General features: G+C 42.9%; 1 protein-coding gene across 1 annotated transcript in view; it reads right to left on the reverse strand.

Moving 5' to 3' along the window:
• Nucleotides 1–11,160: 11,160 nt before the first annotated feature.
• LOC120056456 (calpain-5-like) overlaps nucleotides 11,161–20,704 on the reverse strand; it is a 48,190-nt gene continuing 38,646 nt past the window's right edge. Inside the window, exons 5-12 of the mRNA XM_039004625.1 lie at nucleotides 16,363–16,556; nucleotides 14,987–15,064; nucleotides 14,558–14,753; nucleotides 14,257–14,379; nucleotides 13,259–13,455; nucleotides 12,677–12,798; nucleotides 11,568–11,704; nucleotides 11,161–11,343 (exon numbers count right to left, since the gene is read on the reverse strand). Coding sequence (XP_038860553.1) covers nucleotides 11,161–11,343; nucleotides 11,568–11,704; nucleotides 12,677–12,798; nucleotides 13,259–13,455; nucleotides 14,257–14,379; nucleotides 14,558–14,753; nucleotides 14,987–15,064; nucleotides 16,363–16,556 — 1,230 coding nt within the window. The remainder of the gene's footprint in view (nucleotides 11,344–11,567; nucleotides 11,705–12,676; nucleotides 12,799–13,258; nucleotides 13,456–14,256; nucleotides 14,380–14,557; nucleotides 14,754–14,986; nucleotides 15,065–16,362; nucleotides 16,557–20,704) is intronic.

Below are 20,704 nucleotides of genomic sequence, written 5' to 3' on the forward strand. Positions count from 1 at the left end.
ATCTAGGATCAGGGCCCGTATCCGGTGGTGGAAAAGGTACCCAATTGTCATACTTGAGTAAAGATACCTTCATAGAAAATGACTCAAGTAAAAGTGAAAGTCACCCAGTAAAATACTACTTGAGTAAAAGTCTAAAAGTATTTGGTATTTATATACTTAAGTATCAAAAGTAAATGCAATTGTTAAACTATACTTTAATATCAAAAGTAAAAAGTAAAAGTAAAATAATTTCACATTCCTTATATTAAGCAAACCAGATAGCACAATTTTCTTGTTTTAAAAATGTACGGATAGCCAGGGGCATGCTCCAACACTCAGACATAATATACAAACAAATTATTTGTGTTTCGTGAGTCCGCCAGATAAGAGGCAGTAGGGATGTTCTCTTGATTAGTGCGTGAAAAGGACTATTTTCTTGTCCTGCTAAGCATTCAAAATGTAACGAGTCATTTTGGGTGTCAAGGAAAATGTATGGAGTAAAAAGTACATAATTTTCTTTAGGAATGTAGTGAAGTAAAAGTAAAAATGGTCAAATATATAAATAGTAGAGCACAGATATCCCAAAAAACTACCAAAAAAGTACTTTACACCACTGCCCGTATCCACAAAGCACATCAGAATAGGAGTGTTGATCAATAAAACTAATTATCTAAACCCTTACTCTGAGATGCTTTGTGAATACAGTCCCTAATACTTACAGTATATGGCATCATTTTTTCTATGCTAAAAGCAGAAACATTAACAAAACTACTGTATAGTCAGTCACAATTGTAGCAGCATTTGTTTACAAACCTCCTTTTGCACAAATCGACAATATTCCCAATTTGTTTTGGTCGTGTCAGTTATATGAAATAAAATCTCAGTCAATGCACCGATACTGGCCTAGCCTCTACCTTTGCCGATCTGAAAGTATTCAATAGCCATCAGCAACATGGTAGGAGCATAATCTATTTCTCTTGGAGGCTGGATAGTCTTTCTGACATATTTGTTAACACAATGGACACCAGCCCTGGTTCTGGAGAACTATATGGGTGTATTGTATATGGTTACGCAGGCTTTTGTTCTAACCTAGCTCTAAAACAAATTTTGGTCATACCCAGTGACTCTAGTCCTTCCCATATCAGAGGACAGGAAAACTAACCAAACTGGGATCCAGTTGAAATAGCTGAATGATTATGACTAAGTGGAACAAATGTGGCTTTGTTGGTTTAGCCCACATTGTTCAGTGAAACTGCTGAATCTTTATGGACCTAAGAACAAACTAGCTGTTTCAAAAACTTACGGCAGCCTCTGTTTCAAAATAGCTGTTTTATAATAGCTGTGACTCATTGACATACTGTATATACCGAGTGGCCTCTGAGAGCAGCATTATAGGATATGAACACAACATACTGTACTCTCAGATTAGCTGTTGAGCCTTTTGGCATTAGAGAGTCCACACTTTAGTCGTACAGTATGTACTGTATGGATCTCTCTCCGTGTGTGTGTGTGTGTGTGTGTGTGTGTGTGTGTGTGTGTGTGTGTGTGTGTGTGTGTGTGTCAAATCTATGTACACTATATGAAGTAGAGGAGCAGATGTTTCAGATGATCCTCAACCCCCTACCCAGCAAGTACAAAATTGGCCATATTATTTGGATCAACATCAACAGTCCTGAGAAAGACATCCAAGTTTGTTTGTGACCTGGGTAGTTTTGTCAAATGTTCAGAAGCTCATAATAATTCAAAACATAATTCTTAAGATTGTTAACATGATCCTTCCTCAACAGGTTTAGGACCAAGGTAGAACGTGACTGTGACTTTGAAACAACTCTTGAAATGGTTAGCTAGTTATTATGTCCAGCAGTTTCACTGAACAATGTGGGCTAATTCAATGAAGCCACTAAAATACAAATATTATCATCATTATCATTCAGCCATTTCAGCTGAATCTGAACTACACTTCAGTTTGGTTAGTAGTCTTCCAGTTCTCTGATCTGGGAAGAAACTTCTACCCAAGTAGAGTCACTATGACCCAGGAACAGTTGAGACGAGTGTAGGGTCATATTCATTAGTGCACACCGCATCAAAACGTTTGCAACGGAAAAAGAAAACAATCATTTAGGCCCGTTTGCTTCTGTTTGGTTCCTAGTGAATACGACCCAGATAGGAAGGGGATAACAGCCTGAGCATGGCCTCCATTGCCTGAGCTATTATTCCATCTCACCAACTACACTCACTATGACCCAGGCCAGGAAGTAAACACACAGACGGTGACCTGGGAGGCTGAAGAGTCATGTAGGCGGACTAATAACCAATCCAGAAAAACAGCATCTTTGATGACAATATCAAGACCAGGCCATAAAAGACTTCCAAGCACCCTGTGAACACCAATATTCTCTGATCAATGCCAGATGTCCTCCTTAAAAATGATGCGCACGTGGAAATCTAGAACTTTGATACTTTAAGCGCCGACTTCATGCACCTTTTCACTTTCCCATTCTCACTCACGATCATTTCAGGTTGTACTTTACTAAGTTAATTTAATCATATCACCGACTTGGTTTATTCAAAAAAGGTACAGATCCACTTAAATACACATTCTGGCAATAAACACACACACAAACCTGAAGGTGTACACACACAGAAAGAGTCACGTTCTGTTTCTTTAAGTGAGATTATAAATGCTCCCCTTTGAGGCCTGGCACGAAGGGAGCATGCAGTGGGGGTGAGCTGGCTGTGAGCGCTGAGTGAGCCGTAAGAGGCTTTGGGTAACTAATGCCTGAGGAGAGGCAGCAACACTGAGCCCTGGGCCAGCTAAGCCCTCAGCCCTGACCAACCAACCGCTTTTCTTTACTTTATTTACTTCCTTACTTACCACTCAAGACACTCGGGTTCTCCTGTCTCCTCACTTTTTCCCTCTTTCCTTGTCCCTCGCTCTTCCACTCTGGTAAGTCCAGGTAACTGGTAACAGCCAGGTAGCAGGTGAATCGACGGAAAGGTGTAAAGAAGCAGGATGAACAAAAGAAAATCTCTCTCTCACTCTTTCCACTTGCTGCGGTCTCTGTCCCTTTTTGTCCTCTCTCTCTCTCACATGCTCTGCCCCTCCTCTTCTTCTTTCTTTCTCTCCAAGGTACCTGTTGCTGCCTGGCGTCCAGTAGAGGAGTGACTACAGTCTCTCTCTCTCGATCTCTCATTCATCATTCAGTCAGTCCGCTGATCCCTATTAGCAGGGAGGCAGGCTACGTGCACAGGCTACGTGCGCCTCACAGCCACAGTGACCAGCCACTTGGAGGGGGAGGGAGGAAGGGGGAGGGGGACTGAGAGGTCATGGGGTGGCAGGTGGTGCCGGACTGATCAGGGCCTGCACCTATTGTCCCACAAAAAAATGTAAACATTGTACTGTAATATTTATGCATGAGGAGGAGGAGGGTTAACACAGTTGTGTAATTCCACCAGGCCTATGAATAGGGTACGTTTGGGGACTATGTGTATGTGGCAAGTGATGATGCCATGTGAAGACTGAAGGTTTTGTTCTAAAACAGCAGCTTAACTAAAGTCAAATCAAAATGTATTGATCGCGTACAAAGTTTAGCAGATGGTGTAGCAGGTGCAGCGAAATGTTTATGTAACTAGTACACTCCCCTCTGTATATAGGACAGTGAAGCTAACATTTGTACATTTGGCTCTATACTCCAGCACTTTGGATTTGACATCAAATGAGGCGACAATGCAGAATGTCACCTTTTATTTGAGGGTATTTCATACGTATCTGTTTTACCGTTTAGAAATAAAAGCACTTTATGTATCTAATATTATTATTATTATTATTATATTATAGTCCTCCCAATTGAATACGTTTTTTTCTTCATATGTATTTGGACAAATTCACTTATAGTATTAAAGTAGTCAAAAGTTTAGTATTTGGTCCCATATTCCTAGCACACAATGAATACATCAAGCTTGTGACTCTACAAACATATTGGATGCATTTACAGTTTGTTTTGGTTAATGTTTTGCCCAATAGGAACTGATTGGTGAATAATGTATTGTGTCACTTTTATTGTAAATTAGAATACAAGGTGTTTCTGAACAGTTCTAAATTAACTTGGATACTACCATGATTATGGATGATCATTAATTAATCATGTATAATGATGAGTGATAGCTTCACTGTTCAAATAAATACAGAGGGGAGTGTAACTGTATAACGAGACACATGTGACTACACCAGGGTTGGGGTCAATTCCATTTAGGAAGTAAACTGAATTACTTTTACTTCCTGAATTGACTGAATTAAAATGGAATTGACCCCAAACCCAGACCACACATTGGCAGACATTTCTGACAGATCAAATTGAAAAGCAATAAGGTTTCATCTTTTATTTGAAAGTCATGCCACAAGTTGACATAAAATACAAAATGAAAATAAATCATTTCCAGATCTTAACTGTAAAATAACCACAGTGTAACTGAGAATCAAATCGAACAAATGCATACGGTAACAAAAAAAGACACACAGACAAGCATACAGTACATAAGATCCAGCCTTTCCATGTCTAGCTATTAGTAAACATATAAGCGTAGAGAACACAAGGTTAAGTGGATATATAAAATTAGCAAGAGTATAAAATATTGATAATAAAAGACACTTGTTATAAAGACAATATTATCTTCTATAAGTTTCACCATGCAGTATATTCTAGTCTCAAATTAATACACATTGGCAGAAAAGTACAAGAGAATCACAAGCTCATTCGTCAAACGCATCAGACTCCATATTGGAAAACATGGCCGCCAATGATAAGAACACAGGTGTTACTTGTCTTGGTAAATTTGAGTCAGCAATGTCATACAGTATACATTATGCTATCGTAAAGATGATGTAACACCTGGCATAACCGTTAATGAAGTTTCATGACCAATGTCCTTAGCATGCAGCAGTATGCAGGCAAACGAGCTCAAGGCAGCTCCAAGGCTAGCTAAATGAGCTAACCTATGTAAATCATTGCACCATGTTGACCTATGTGTTCAACTGAAACATATAAAGTACTGTTTTGGCATTACACAGGCTTTAATAAAAACACAAAATCAAAATAAATCGTTAACACACAGACTCTCTGCAATCATACGTTTTCGGTATTCCTCACATTTTTCATGTTGTCCATGTCCAACAATAATGAAACGTTAGTTTAAAACGTAACTAGATAAGTATCCATCTTACACGTATTCTCACGGAATATTGCCTCAAATGTCTCTCAACTATTATCCTCTTACCTCTGAAATAAATGTCTGGAATATATTGTACAATCCCTCCCAACTGGGATATCCCTATTGTGATTGTGGATAGGGTGCTTGTCTTTAATCTCAGAGTTTACAGCCCGCTAGGGACTTAGCACTACTTCCACGTTTATCAAACTGGTGTCAGAAATGGGATAGTGCTCGTGGCCTTCGAAACGTTGTCCTGTAAGACGCAGACCTTGTGATAGTGCAGCGCGGGGACATGTTTTCTGAAATGGAAGGAGTAGTGTAATGATCCTATCCTTAACATGTGCCTAACAATCTCTTCCAATAGGGATATTGTTATTGGGTTCGGTGATAGGGTGTTCGTCACAATATATCTACATCTGTCACAGTAGTGGACAAACACTTTGGTTGCTGCCACTTTCATATACAGTACATAATGTTTAGAATGCTGAATTCAAATGTTCAGAATCTGTAAAATACATGCAAGTATGCAACATAAGCTGCATCAAAGTAGTAACAATGTTTACAACACTTTGAATAAAAAAGATCTTATCTTTGAAAATCAAAGTGTGCGAGCTGATTTGAAGTCGTTTGCTACATGCGTTGGTGTTATTGGCTTGATATAAAACTGGACAAACTTCTGAATGTTCTGATGTGGTTTTTGTACTTAAAACATTTGGCATGGGCCATCAGAAAATATATACAGTGCAAGAAAACCCATACAACAATGCTAACCAGGCAACCAGATCAGTGAATTGACACTCCGCCCACCCAGGGTAAACCAATTGTACCTTGAGTGACTGTTGCTTTTGGCAAATGATAAGAATGCAATGAGATCACAAATATCATACGTTTTTGTCAAAGACACAAAAGAAAGCATATTGGAACGTAAAAGGTCTGACAATTCTCACAATGTTTAACTAGCTACATGTACGTCCACCAATGTAGCAAACAAAGTTCATAAACAGTAGAACTCTAACCAACAAAACACATCTCTACAGTACAACAGTCTTTTTCCTCAGATCTATTTTGGCACATATGTGGCACATACTTCACATTAGTTAAAAAGACCAGCAATGGTCTACCCTATGTGATACAACCCCTTGGTCCTGGGGCCTATAATGGTTCAGATATGGTCAGAACAGAACTTGCAATACGGCATTAGCTGATGATAGGGACTTGGGTTAATTAGCCAACTTCAGACATTGTTTGTATGTGGGGGGCACAACAATGTTGTGAAACTGAGTTTTATAAATAACCAAAATGGCTGCTGCTGCCAACTTGCCCACCACTGGTGCCCCTGATTCGAGGAGAACCGAGTGCCAGTCTGGCTGAATGGGCACACGTTGCCACATCGTGGCAACAGCCAACTAACCATTACCCCTTTGGCACGAAGACCTCTCCTTCCCCTACCATGAAAGACTAATCTACTTGGCTTGGCACAACGTCTTTTAACCCTGCCACACCTGCATCCGCTCTATGGCACTCTATCACTGTTACCTCTACCTCTCTCTACCATGATATACCGTCCATAGCATTAGACTCTCTGTAACACATTACTTAAAGAGGCTGTACAGAACATTGACCTCTGGGGGTGATCTTGAGTCAAAAAGCATCCCCTAAATGGAAGAAATATTGCCCAGAAATGACCTCAGACAGAGAGGAGCACACCACTCCCACACCCATGAGGGAAAGCATATTTTTAGCCTAAAACTAAGGGGTGTTTGGTTTCATGAGTTAAGAAATTGATTGTGATATCATTACACTTGATTATCTATTGATTGATTGCTAACAATAAAGCCAAACTTTGAGGGAAACAATAAGAAATTCAACTTCCATACAGCCTCGTCATGCTTTATAACATGGTTATAATGCATTGTAAGACTTGTCATAAGCATCTATAATGTCTTGTTATTATCATCTCAAAATAATCCTGAATAAATTACAGTCTATATGAGTAACTTGAAAATGTCCTTCATAGAGACATAACCTATTTTAAGCCTTATAACAAGAAATTATAAACTAAAAGGTTCATAGCGCTTATAACAAGTAATAAAGTATTATACCTGTCAAATTTAATTAAACCATTAGCGAAAACCATCTATCATACCTCTACCCAATTTTTTTTTTAAAAACCACTAGTCTATCTGCCTTAGTCTGCAACTCAACACAATAGAAGGACATATGTCACACAGCATTTAAATGGCGCTTTCGTCATTTGAACTTACAAATGATCATTAATACTAAAAGCATATTGTCATGAATGGTGGGTGTCACTGATTAGTACCTGTAAAGGGACCATTTCAAACCTCTTGATATGATTCTGATATGATGTGCAATAGTGTAAACATGCTGATTCTTACAATACCGTTTGTTTCCCACATTGAAGAAAGAAAGAAATATAGAATAGTAACAATAGAAGAACAATACAAGGACATGGACATATGATTAAAAACAAACTAAGACACATTAATTACACTGAACAAAAATATAAACGTAACATGTAAAGTTTTGCTCCCATGTTTCATGTGCTGAAATAAAACATTCCAGAAATGTTCCATTTGCACAAAAAGCTTATTTTTCTCTCAAATTGTGTGCACAATTTTGATTACATCCCTGTTAGTGAGTATTTCTCCTTTGCCCAGATAATCCATCCACTTGACAGGTGTGGCATATCAAGAAGCTGATTAAACAGCTGATCATTACACAGGTGAAACTTGTGCTTGGGACAATAAAAGGCCACTCTAAAATGTGAAGTTTTGTCACACAACACAATGCCACAGATGTCTCAAGTTTTAAGGAAGCGTACAATTGGTATGTTGACTGCAGAAATGTCCCCTAGAGATGTTGCCAGAGAATTTAATGTTCATTTCTCAACCATAAGCCTCCTCCAATATCATTTTAGAGAATTTGGCAGTACGTCCAACCTGCAACACAACCGCAGACCATGTGTAACCACGCCAGCCCAGGACCTCCACATCTGGCTTCTTCACCTGTGAGATCGTCTGAGACCAGTCACTCAGACAGCTGATGAAACTGAGGAGTATTTCTGTCTGTAATAAAGCCCTTTTGTGGGCTCCCCAGTGGGTGGGCCTAGCTCATAAGTGGGTGGGCCGGGCCTATGCCCTCCCAGGCACACCAATGGCTGCGCCCCTGCAAAGATGTGAACTCCATAGATTAGGGACTAATTAATGTATTTAAATTAGTGGAGGCTGGTGGGAGGAGATATAGGAGGACGGGCTCCTATAGAATAAATGGAACGGTATCAAACACATCAAACATATGGAAACCACATGTTTGACTCCGTTTCATTCATTCCATTTCAGCCATTACAATGTGTCCGTCCTCCTAAGCTCCCCCCACCAGCCTCCAATGATTTAAGTTGACTGATTTCCTTATATGAACTGTAACTCGGTAAAATCGTTGAAATTATTGCATTTTGCGTTTATATTTTTGTTCAGTATAATTAAACAAATGTGACAATACAAGTTTTGAAAAATGTAGAAATGCCATTGTTGTTCAAGTAATGAAAAAAAGGCGCTAGAAAAAACACAAGTAAACAAGTAAAAGGGCTTGATGGTTTGATAGACAGAGAGATTGGTCGATGCTCTCCGCATTACATTCAAAAAAGAAATGTCTTGGGAATGATTCACAACTGATGTAGGATCTGTCGTTGTTTCTTAACTGATCCTCTCGACGATGCTGTAAACAATAAATTATTTTTAAAAAGACGTACACAGACATACTATCAGATCCTGCACTACAAAAGTCTCTGCAATCATATCACACTTTTGAAAAGATACTCAACATGATGACATAGCGTATGGGGCTTGTATCTCCAACGCTTGCCACTGTCAAAGTTCCAGATAATTAGCCTGTGGAAAGCAGATCAAAAGAGCGCGACATGACCTACATGAGAAGATATGCTAACTGTTTGTACCAGTGATGGTTCTGTATGAAGACATAGTCTCTCTCTGTCTTGGCAAGACAAAAAGCCACACTTTTCAAACGACCATTTCAAATAGCACTGAGTTTACAGTGATGCTAATCCAAAATGTCTGTGTTTCTTTCTGGAACAGTATAGAGTCACAACAGAGTCAGAGCCAGGACCAAGGCTATGGCACAGGTTGTTTTTGGCAGGAGTCGACAGACGGATTTCCTCCCGCTCTTCTCTCCGTCCTCCGCTCTCTCTCTTCTTCCACTCATCCCTATATCCAGCCAAGCCTGTGAGCCCGTCAGAACTAAGCGAGGTGCATGGTGTGTCCAAAGGCACAGACATAACACACGTATGAATGTATGTTCGCAAACATGCACACCCAACCCACACTCCCCTCCCCCCCCACACACACACACACAACTGATTTACGCAGACAGAGGGACAACAGCTACTGTTTCTTGGGTCACATGATTCAAAGGCCCACAAGTCGAAAGCCCAGGTCACATGACAGGAGTCCCAGGACTCAGGAAGTGTCAGGCAGTGGCGTTGCCATAGAGAAGACCGATTGACGTGGCACAGTGGCGACTGGCGCCGGCAAGAGAGGGAGAGAGAAGGGAAAGCCTGATCTGTCTTTGGTCCCGTAAAGCACTTGATTATGGCAGGCGGAGCTCCACAGTCACTGGGGCATATCAAAAGCTCCGGTTGCTAAGCTACGAGAGTGTGTGTGTGTGTGTGTGTGTGTGTGTGTGTGTGTGTGTGTGTGTGTGTAAAGGGGATGGGGGATGCGCAATGCAGGCAGTCTTTTTTAGCCATGCTAAACTCGATATCGTCCATGGCAACCGGTAGAAGCGTAGTCCGAGGGGACGGGAGTGGGAGGAGGAAAGGCTACACTCACATAAACACCAGCAGTCATCGGTGCTTTTGGCGTCACTTTCTTGGTAGTTGGCTTGTTTTGTGGGGACTATAGGTTGCCTCCCAAACGACACCCAGTCATTGATGGAAGAAACAGTAAAGGCTGATAATATGGTCTTTCTGGGACTACAATGGGGCTGCGACATCAGTCAAGAGACAGAGTACAAAACACTCAGCGAATAGGATGGATAGAGGGGGTCCCAGTATACCACCCAATACCATGACCCCCCTCCCACCCGACATATGGCTGGTCCTAAAAAGACACAGGGTCCTAAAGAGACCCACTCAGCTTTAAGGCGATGCTTAGCCCTTAGTGACACTGGGAGATGTATTAGGAGTGCAGGCGCATGTTAAAAGGTATGTGTGTGTGGGAGAGTTGAAGGCATGTAGAGAGATAGGAGTGTGTGATTGTTTCTGAAATCTGTCTTGTCTACTACTTACTAAAACTAAATACTGTGTACTAATCATGCTACATACTATTAAGAACGTACTGTTTAGTATATGTATGCAGTAAGGAACATATCAGTGTACTAGACTCACCCACACTGAGAATGCGTCATCTAATCAGTTAGTTCCTGCTATTCGTTCGTTTTGGTACAGCCCGTCCTCTTATCTGATGAATAGCTTATCATCAGCTGTTGTCAATCACACGTGGGTCTGAAATTATGCTTCTCTTCCTCAATAGTGTGCAGCAAATTATACTAGATGAAAAAATGAAACCAGTATGGCATCCTGAGTTTTAAAGCATACTGTTTGTCAAATACTATGAAACTTTCTATTTTCGCATACTCTTTAGAACGCAAGTACAGCTATTCAGACACGGCCTCTGTGTGTGTGTGTGTGTGTTTGTGTGCGCGTGTGCATGTACGTGTGTGCGAGAGAGAGAAAGAGAAAAAAAGACACCAAGCTGTGTCTGTATATGTTTAGGGGGGCCCCGGGTCGGGTGGAGCTAGATCCCAGGGTTAACAGGTTAATTGCCATGCTCGGTTTAGGACTGGGGAGGGGAGGGGGAGGCAAAGGGTTGTCATGATGACCAAGGTCAAAGGTAACTCAGACATTCCATGGCAAGAGCGGCGACGGAAGGGGTGTCATATGTTGATGAGCGTGGTGCAGGTGATGAGGCGCACGGTGACTGTGCCTGGGAGGTCGTTGTCTTGGCGATTGCCCTTGTCGCGCAGGTGGAGCGTGTGCTGCACCTGCCGGTCGTTAGGGTCACTGGACAGGGTCACCTGACCCAGGAAGGTATCCACAATCACATTCTTATTGTAGATCTATTATGGTATGGCCCAAGGATAGAGCAGAGGGGAAAGAGAGGAGGGATTTGAAAGAGAAGAAAGAGACAAAGAGAGAGACGTGGAGAAGAAAAAGAGAGAGAGCATAGGAAAACAGTGATAAAAAAAAAGTTTGAACAAAACATATTCAAGAGATAGAGGGATACATATGAACACAAAGACAGACAGACAAGAAAAAGTTCCTCCCCTCCGTCTGTGCTCACCTCAATGTGGATGCCTTCCTTCGGCTTCTTGCGGTAGAACAGCCCTTTGACGTCAAAGTTGGGGCTCCGTGTGTCCTTGTGCACTGGTGAGCGCACCCGCTCCCCCTCACAGGTGATGATGACGTACGGGTCAGAGGCTAGGAAGGACAGGGAGGGAGGTAAGCGGGACAGCTGTCAATCACCGTGTCAATGTACTCAATTATGCAGGCCAAAACCAACTCTAGGTCTAGTCTAATAAATAAATCAATCAATCAATCAATAATGTGTTGTTGTATTGTCCCTGGCACCGGATAGGTGCAGTGAAATATGTTATACCCTGGAGAGAATTAGCGTTAAGCACCTTGCTGAAGGGCACATCGACAGAATTTTCACCTTGTCGGCTCGTGTATTCAAACCAGTGACCTTTCGGTTACTGGCCCAATACTCTAACCGCTAGGCTACGTGAGACCCTTCTCTGGCCATCAGACCAACCAGTAATCAGACAGGTCTCTGACAGGTAGGTGGAAAAGGGTTTTAGTTGCTTGTGCTAGTAAGTAGGTAGAGGATATGGGGAGGGGGAACTATTGAAGACTATATGTACTTGTGTAGATCTGAAAGTGAGGGGATAGGTTTCAGCCATATGACAAAAAGTCTTCCTAGACCTATCAGAGTGCTAGGAAGAACTACTACCAAATTGCTTATACCTATTCAATCCTCTCAGATCTAGATGAGGCTAGGGGTTAGGGGTTGTTTCTGGGCTGAGCCAAAGCCTATTGGACTGACTGTGCAGTATGTCTAGCTGTAGCTAAGCCCCTAGGTGGTGCTGAAGTACCTCCTGTTTTGGCCAGGTGCCTCTTCTTGTTGGGATTGAGACAGTGCAGTTCTGTGTATGACCAGAAAAGTTTAGGCCTTGCATTACCTTGCAATGCAATCTGTTGCGCACACACATAAACCCATACACACAATAGCAAAAAATACTAAAACTCAAGATACCCCTAATATAGTTTGGCCCAGTAATGTGAAAAGGGTATATGCATGTCAGCTCCCAAAGCCTCCCATCCACATGGGTGCATACTATATCTTACTTTACTATAGGCCTACTATTTCCTACAGTAACCTTACTAGCTTACCCCCATTAGAGTCCTGGCCCTGGAGTCCCTCTGCACTCAGAACGTGGACCTGGGTGACCAGCTGGGGGTAACCACATATGCCCGTCCAACACGTCTGGGGGGGCTCGTCTAGGTTCAACTCTCTGTGGGGGAAGGAAAGAAAGTGAATATGGGTGTTATTAATTTAGATGAGGACAATGGCAGTGGATGACAAATTACGTGAAAAAAGTACTGGGTCCACTTAGAGAATGTTTAAATTGATCAAAAAGCAAATAGTATTTTACAAAAATATTCAAATTCAACTAGTGTGCATGTTAAAGGGAAAGTTCACTTTCTTGAAGTCTTAAAATACGAAAAAAGTTTAAAAAGTGAACTATCCCTTTAACATGCACACCAGTTACATTTGATACATTTCTATAAAATGATGTTTGCTTTTTTATCAGTTTGAACTGATTCAAATTAAGCAATCATAGAAAAAAAGAATACTGTTCTATTTAATTCAACAATCCCAGTGAACTATCCCTTTAATGTTGGCTATCCCTTTGTAATGGTGAGGAGGTCAGGGGGGTGGGGGTGGGGCCGCATGTCGGCCGGCTGGTTTACTTGCAGTCTGAAGGCACGTCGGTGAAGACCCGCAACAGGAAGTCACCCTGCTGCCTGGGGTCAAAAGTCGTGGGGATGATGACGTAGCGACCCTCTTTGAGCTCCTTCCTGAGGAAGACGCAGCGCGAGTTGATGTAGATGGAGCCCGCCACCTTCTGCTGGGCCGTGTGCATGCGGTACTTTCTGTTCAGTTCCACCTAGAGGATGGGAGGGTACATAACGTCAGGGTAACATTTTAAAGATAGACTTTAAAAGTAGATATGACGTCTTCATACAGAGATCGACAACTTCCTGTTTTTTATTATTATTTGAAGGATAGAGGCAGAAGCAGGGAGACAGATATAGGAATTGGAAATAGGGCTCATTCGGGGATTGAACCAGGATCCTTACGTCTTATCTATTTTCCTTTTACGTTATGAGTAGAAAGGAAGTGAAGAGAAATGGTTACTATATGGCAATACCAGGAAGTAAAGAGTTAAGAGGTTAAGATGAGAGGCAAAAGGTTAAATGAAACATTCATGTGGAGTGACGGAGTGTGTTCATCTTCCTCTCTCTGTGTGTGTCTGTCTGTGTGTCTGTCTGTGTGTGTGTCTGTGTGTGTGTCTGTGTGTGTGTCTGTGTGTGTGTCTGTGTGTGTCTGTGTGTGTGTCTGTGTCTGTGTGTGTGTCTGTGTGTGTCTGTGTGTGTGTCTGTGTGTGTGTCTCTGTGTGTGTCTGTGTGTGTGTGTCTGTGTGTGTCTGTGTGTTGTGTGTCTGTGTGTGTGTCTGTGTCTGTCTGTGTGTGTGTCTGTGTGTCTGTGTGTGTCTGTGTGTCTGTGTGTGTGTGTGTGTCTGTGTGTCTGTGTGTGTGTCTGTGTGTGTGTCTGTGTGTGTGTCTGTGTGTGTGTCTGTGTGTCTGTGTCTGTGTCTGTGTCTGTGTCTGTGTCTGTGTCTGTGTCTGTGTCTGTGTCTGTGTCTGTGTCTGTGTCTGTGTCTGTGTCTGTGTCTGTGTCTGTGTACCCGGTGAATGTCAAAGCCTATGGCCAGGTTATCTCCTTTGCCCTCTTTGGTGGTGGCTCTTCTCTCCTTCTGCTGCAGGGCGATCAACACCTCGTCCTCTACCTTCTTCACGTCAAACACAAACTGCAGAGAGAGACAAACACACATAAACACACTGATCCGAACACTCTTCCAATCAAATACAGTACATTTACATTTTAAACATGCAAAGGCACCAACAGAAAAACACATACAAACCTACACAGTACACACCCACACACCCTCCCACCCAACCTCTCACCATCCACCCCCATGCACCCACCTGTGGGTTCTGCAGGAAGGTAGCCTTGTGGTTGATGCAGCCCCCAGAGCGGTTCCTCAGGGGATCTTGGCGGGGGACCCAGGAGCCCCTCATCACCTCCTCCTCCCAAGTCTTGTGGATGCTCAGGTAGGAGGTGTTGATGAGGCGGCACAGGATCAGGTCTGTGAAGTACTGGCAGAAGTCATCAAACGTCATCCTGGGGGTGGAAAGGGAGGGAGGATATATTTAGGATCTAGGGCTAGTTTCGCGGATCCAGATTAAGCATAGTGCTGAGCATGCTTTTTAGTCTGGGACTAGGCTTAATCTGTGTGTGGGAAATGGCCACTAATATTTCAATTGTGTGTGTATGTGTGTGTGTGTGTGTGTGTGCGTGCGTGCGTGCGTGCGTGCGTGCGTGCATGCGTGCGTGCATATTGTGGTTCCCCTCACCAAAACTCTCCGTCGTCCTGCACGGTGACACCCAGCTTCTCTCTCTCACTCTTGCTCACCTTCTTCCACTCATCTGAGCTGGGAGCACAGACAGGAAATTACCTCATGTTAGACAGCACGACATACAGGAAATGACAGAGAAAACATAACACTGGGAAAAAGATTTGATTGGAGATTGAGCACCACTGAGACAGATAGCGACATAATCTCAATTGCGAAATTCAGCACCATGTGTGTGTGTGTGTGTGTGTGTGTGTGTGTGTGTGTCTGTGTGCATGTGAAAATAAACTTTTATTTGTTTCTTTCAAATCCCTGCCAGTGCCACAACTTCTGTGACAACTTCCTCATCAAACAGTGAAATGGAATCTTCAACTCCAGTTTTGATCAAACCCCAGAAAAATGATTAGTTAATTCTTATGACTGAAGGGAGACGACTCCTTTAATATCACCACTCAGTCACTTCCCCTTAGGAACTAACATCTCTCTCCTTTACCTAGTCAATAATTCAGCTGTCTTCATGAGCGAGCCCTACAATCTCTGCTGTCACACACAACCTAGCGACAAACAATAGGACATAACAGAAGGAGAAAGAGAGATGCTCGTCTTCTCCCCATCCTATCACATCATGTTCATTTCAATCTCCTCCATTCTCCTCCAGGGAGAGGTTAGGGTGTGTGTCAGTGTGTGCGTGCAGCTTACATGTTTGAGTGTGCGTCTGTGACACAAGAAGCAAGAAGTATACACACATACACATACACTGACACACACACACAAAGCATTCCCCATTTCAGTAGAGGGAGAACACCTCTCTTTCCACCTCAATACTCCTACATGGTCTAGTCTTTCCGAGGCAGTAAAGGCACTCTGAAGAGAAGCTTCCATTACGCACAGACTGTCTCAGCCAGACTGTCTGACTCTATAGGTGGGATAGTAAATTACACTTGAAATGTCTTGCAGATGGCCTATTCTCTGTCCGTGTCCGAATACCCGTACCTAGTGTTCTAAATTGTAGGCATTTTGGGAATGCAAAAAAAGTTTTATAGTATTTGAAATGTCAGATATTGAGTATGCTTTAAAAGTCAAGATGTCATAAAAATGTGGGCTTTTCGTCTAGTAGAATTCACTGCCCTCATCTCCCTCCCTCCTCTCCACCCTGACCATCTCCTCCACACCATTGAAGAATAGAATCGTCTTTCCGGACCCAAGTGTGTTTGACAGCTGATAATCAGATGAGTTGATGCGCTGTACCAAAATTAACGAATGTTGTGTACATAGAATTAGAATTAGAATGAATTGGGATACCCATTCTACAAATGCTAATTCTATGGTTGTGTAGTACCACCTTCTGGGGACAGGGGACAGTATTGTGTATTTACCTGTCGCTCCAGGGCCCGCTCCACTCCTTCTCTCCCCATGGGTTCCTCATGCGGATCATGTTGAGCTTCTCTGACTTGAAGAAGGCCAGCAGGCCCTGGCCCAGACGCACCTTCTTCACATCCGTCACCGCGTATGCGTGGCCTTTGACCAGGCCGCAGTCCAGCCGCGCCTCCATGTCCTCCACAGTGGTTGCCTATGAGACAATTAATAGTCAATTCATGAATTAATCATTATTTATTTACTTGTTCAGCACATTTCATACACAGAACACAGCTCAAAGTGCTTGGGTTGTGGCAAGGGTTGTGTTTATTAGGGAGTGCGACAGAAAAACATTTTCAAACATTTTCTTCCGACAGAATTAAAATGTGCATTTCTTATTGGACAAGTCCAGCTGTTTCAGACAGTTTTTGTCTGTTTTATGCCTAATGAATAAAGCCCAGTGAAGTTGAACTGAGGGTTGGTTAGTTTGGATTGAACTTGCACCGCAAGTGGCCGGTGCTGTTCCTGTGCTATTTGATCATGAAATTATAATTAAGCAAAAAGGCCCTGAGTAATGAGCCTGTTTCACAAACGGTGTGATGCAATGATAGCGAGGGAACAACTACTAAGGAGAGAGAAGGAAAAAATGAGGAGGGAGAGAAGACAGGAAGGAAATTAGGGAAAGCAGGATCGTATTCATAAGTGCACAACGTAGCGAAACATTTTGCAACGGAAAACAAAAAAATTGCGTTTCGTTATTGGGCGAGGTATGGTAGTCCCTCCCCATTTTTGTACATTTTCTTCCATTTGGTGCCTAATGAATACGACCCTGTGGACTCACGAGCTGCACTAAGAAAAGCAACTGAAACACATTTGTTTGGAACGGCATAGTTCTTCCATTGAAATGCATGTCAAATGAGTGTATTGCAAATCTAGGTAGTAAATTATTTAATTTCAATAAAATGTGGGCACCAATATTGATGATTTGATACGATATTGATATCGTTTCATATCTCTATAAACAAGGCATATTGTCATTTTAATTTATTCTTCCTGTTAACCTACACTATTATGTAAAAAAATATACATGACTGTTCCTGCAGGCCCTCTCACAGACCTTCTCACAGGCTCTCAACTTAAAGACGTACTCTAGCGATTGTTTTGCTTTCACTGTTAAAAGCGATATCCCGAGTATAAATACAGTAAAGTACACTAAAGGGTAAAAAAAAAAATTCTGAGCAAAATAATGTTTTTTAGACAAAACTGCAAACTTCAAGGAGTTGGTCTGATGGGAATCTGTGATGTCATCGGACTCCCCCTTGCTTTAGGAAAAACAGAGAAGCTTAACAGCTTCTACCCCCAAGCCATAAGACTGCTGAACAATTAATAAAATGTTTACCAGGACTATTTGCATTGACCGCCCCCCCCTTTGTTTTTACACTGCTGCTACTCACTGTTTATTATCTATGTATAGTCACTCTACACCTACCTACATGTACAAATTACCTCAACTAACCTGTACCCCCGCACACTGACTCAGTGTATATATAGCCTCGTATATAGCCTCGTTATTTTATTGTGTTACTTTTTCTTTTTTAAACTTTAGTTTATTTAGTAAATATTTTCTAAACTAAATTTTCTTAAAACTGCATTGTTTGTTAAGGGCTTGTAAGTAAGCATTTCATGGAAAGGTCTACACCTGTACACCTTGCCGCATGTGACAAATAACATTTGATTTGAATAGAGAACAAAAGAGGAAAGGCCCACCCCCACACTTGTGCCATGTCATGACTTATCTGGAATACCTATTGAGATGTGCCTTATGATTAACGAGACGTGGTGTGATCATAACAACATACAGGAACTCAAGTCCTTCTGTTCACCTGACTTAGAATTCCTCATAATCAAATGTCTACCGCATTATCTACCAAGAGAATTCTCTTCGATTATAATCACAGCCGCATATATTCCCCCCCAAGCAGACACATCGATGGCCCTGAACGAACTTTATTTGACTCTATGTAAACTGGAAACCACATATCCTGAGGCTGCATTCATTGTAGCTGGGGATTTTAACAAGACTAATCTGAAAACAAGACTCCCTAAATTCTATCAGCATATCGATTGTGCTACCAGGGCTGGTAAAACCCTAGATCATTGTTATTCTAACTTCCGCGATGCATATAAGGCCCTCCCCCGCCCTCCTTTCGGAAAAGCTGACCACGACTCCATTTTGTTGCTCCCTGCCTATAGACAGAGACTAAAACAGGAAGCTCCCGCGCTCAGGTCTGTTCAACGCTGGTCCGACCAATCTGATTCTACGCTTCAAGATTGCTTTGATCACGTGGATTGGGATATGTTCCGCATTGCGTCAAACAACAACATTGACGAATACGCTGATTTGGTGAGCGAGTTTATTAGCAAGTGCATCGGCGATGTTGTACCCACAGCAACTATTAAAACATTCCCAAACCAGAAACCGTGGATTGATGGCAGCATTCGCACGAAACTGAAAGCGCGAACCACTACTTTTAACCAGGGCAAGGTGACCGGAAACATGACCGAATACAAACAGTGTAGCTATTCCCTCCGCAAGGCAATCAAACAAGCTAAGCGTCAGTATAGAGACAAAGTAGAGTCGCAATTCAACGGCTCAGACACAAGAGGTATGTGGCAGGGTCTACAGTCAATCACGGATTACAAAAAGAAAACCAGCCCCGTCGCGGACCAGGATGTCTTGCTCCCAGACAGACTCAACAAATTCTTTGCTCGCTTTGAGGACAATACAGTGCCACTGACATGGCCCGCTACCAAAACCTGCGGACTCTCCTTCACTGCAGCCGACGTGAGTAAAACATTTAAACGTGTTAACCCTCGCAAGGCTGCAGGCCCAGACGGCATCCCCAGCCGCGTCCTCAGAGCATGCGCAGACCAGCAGGCTGGTGTGTTTACGGACATATTCAATCAATCCTTATTCCAGTCTGCTGTTCCCACATGCTTCAAGAGGGCCACCATTGTTCCTGTTCCCAAGAAAGCTAAGGTAACTGAGCTAAACGACTACCGCCCCGTAGCACTCACTTCCGTCATCATGAAATGCTTTGAGAGACTAGTCAAGGACCATATCACCTCCACCCTACCTGACACCCTAGACCCCCTCCAATTTGCTTACCGCCCCAATAGGTCCACAGACGACGCAATCAGAACCACACTGCCCTAACCCATCTGGACAAGAGGAATACCTATGTGAGAATGCTGTTCATCGACTACAGCTCAGCATTTAACACCATTGTACCCTCCAAACTCGTCATCAAGCTCGAGACCCTGGGTTTCGACCCCGCCCTGTGCAACTGGGTACTGGACTTCCTGACGGGCCGCCCCCAGGTGGTGAGGGTAAGTAACAACATCTCCACCCTGCTGATCCTCAACACTGGGGCCCCAAATGGGTGCGTTCTCAGCCCTCTCCTATACTCCCTGTTCACCCACGACTGCGTGGCCATGCACGCCTCCAACTCAATCATCAAGTTTGCAGACGACACTACAGTGGTAGGCTTGATTACCAACAACGACGAGACGGCCTACAGGGAGGAGGTGAGTGCCCTTGGAGTGTGGTGTCAGGAAAATAACCTCACACTCAACGTCAACAAAACAAAGGAGATGATCGTAGACTTCAAGAAACAGCAGAGGGAGCACCCCCCTATCCACATCGACGGGACAGTAGTGGAGAGGGTAGTAAGTTTTAAGTTCCTCGGCGTACACATCACGGACAAAATGAATTGGTCCACCCACACAGACAGCGTGGTGAAGAAGGCGCAGCAGGAGGCTGAAGAAATCCGGCTTGTCACCAAAAGCACTCACAAACCTTTACAAATGCACAATCGAGAGCATCCTGTCGGGCTGTATCACCGCCTGGTACGGCAACTGCTCCGCCCACAACCGTAAAGCTCTCCAGAGGGTAGTGAGGTCTGCACAACGCATCACCGGGGGCAACCTACCTGCCCTCCAGGACACCTACACCACCCGATGTCACAGGAAGGCCATAAAGATCATCAAGGACAACAACCACCCAAGCCACTGCCTGTTCACTCCACTATCATCCAGAAGGCGAGGTCAGTACAGGTGCATCAAAGCAGGGACCGAAAGACTGAAAAACAGCTTCCATCTCAAGGCCATCAGACTGTTAAACATTGAGTGGCTGCTGCCAACATACTGACTCAACTCCAGCCACTTTAATAATGGGAAAATGTATTTAAAAAATGTATCACTAGCCACTTTAAACAATGCCATTTAATATAATGTTTACATACCCTACATTACTCATCTCATATGTATATACTGTACTCGATACCATCTACTGCATCTTGC

This window comes from Salvelinus namaycush, chromosome 12 (assembly GCF_016432855.1).
Source record: "Salvelinus namaycush isolate Seneca chromosome 12, SaNama_1.0, whole genome shotgun sequence".
NCBI lineage: Eukaryota > Metazoa > Chordata > Actinopteri > Salmoniformes > Salmonidae > Salvelinus > Salvelinus namaycush.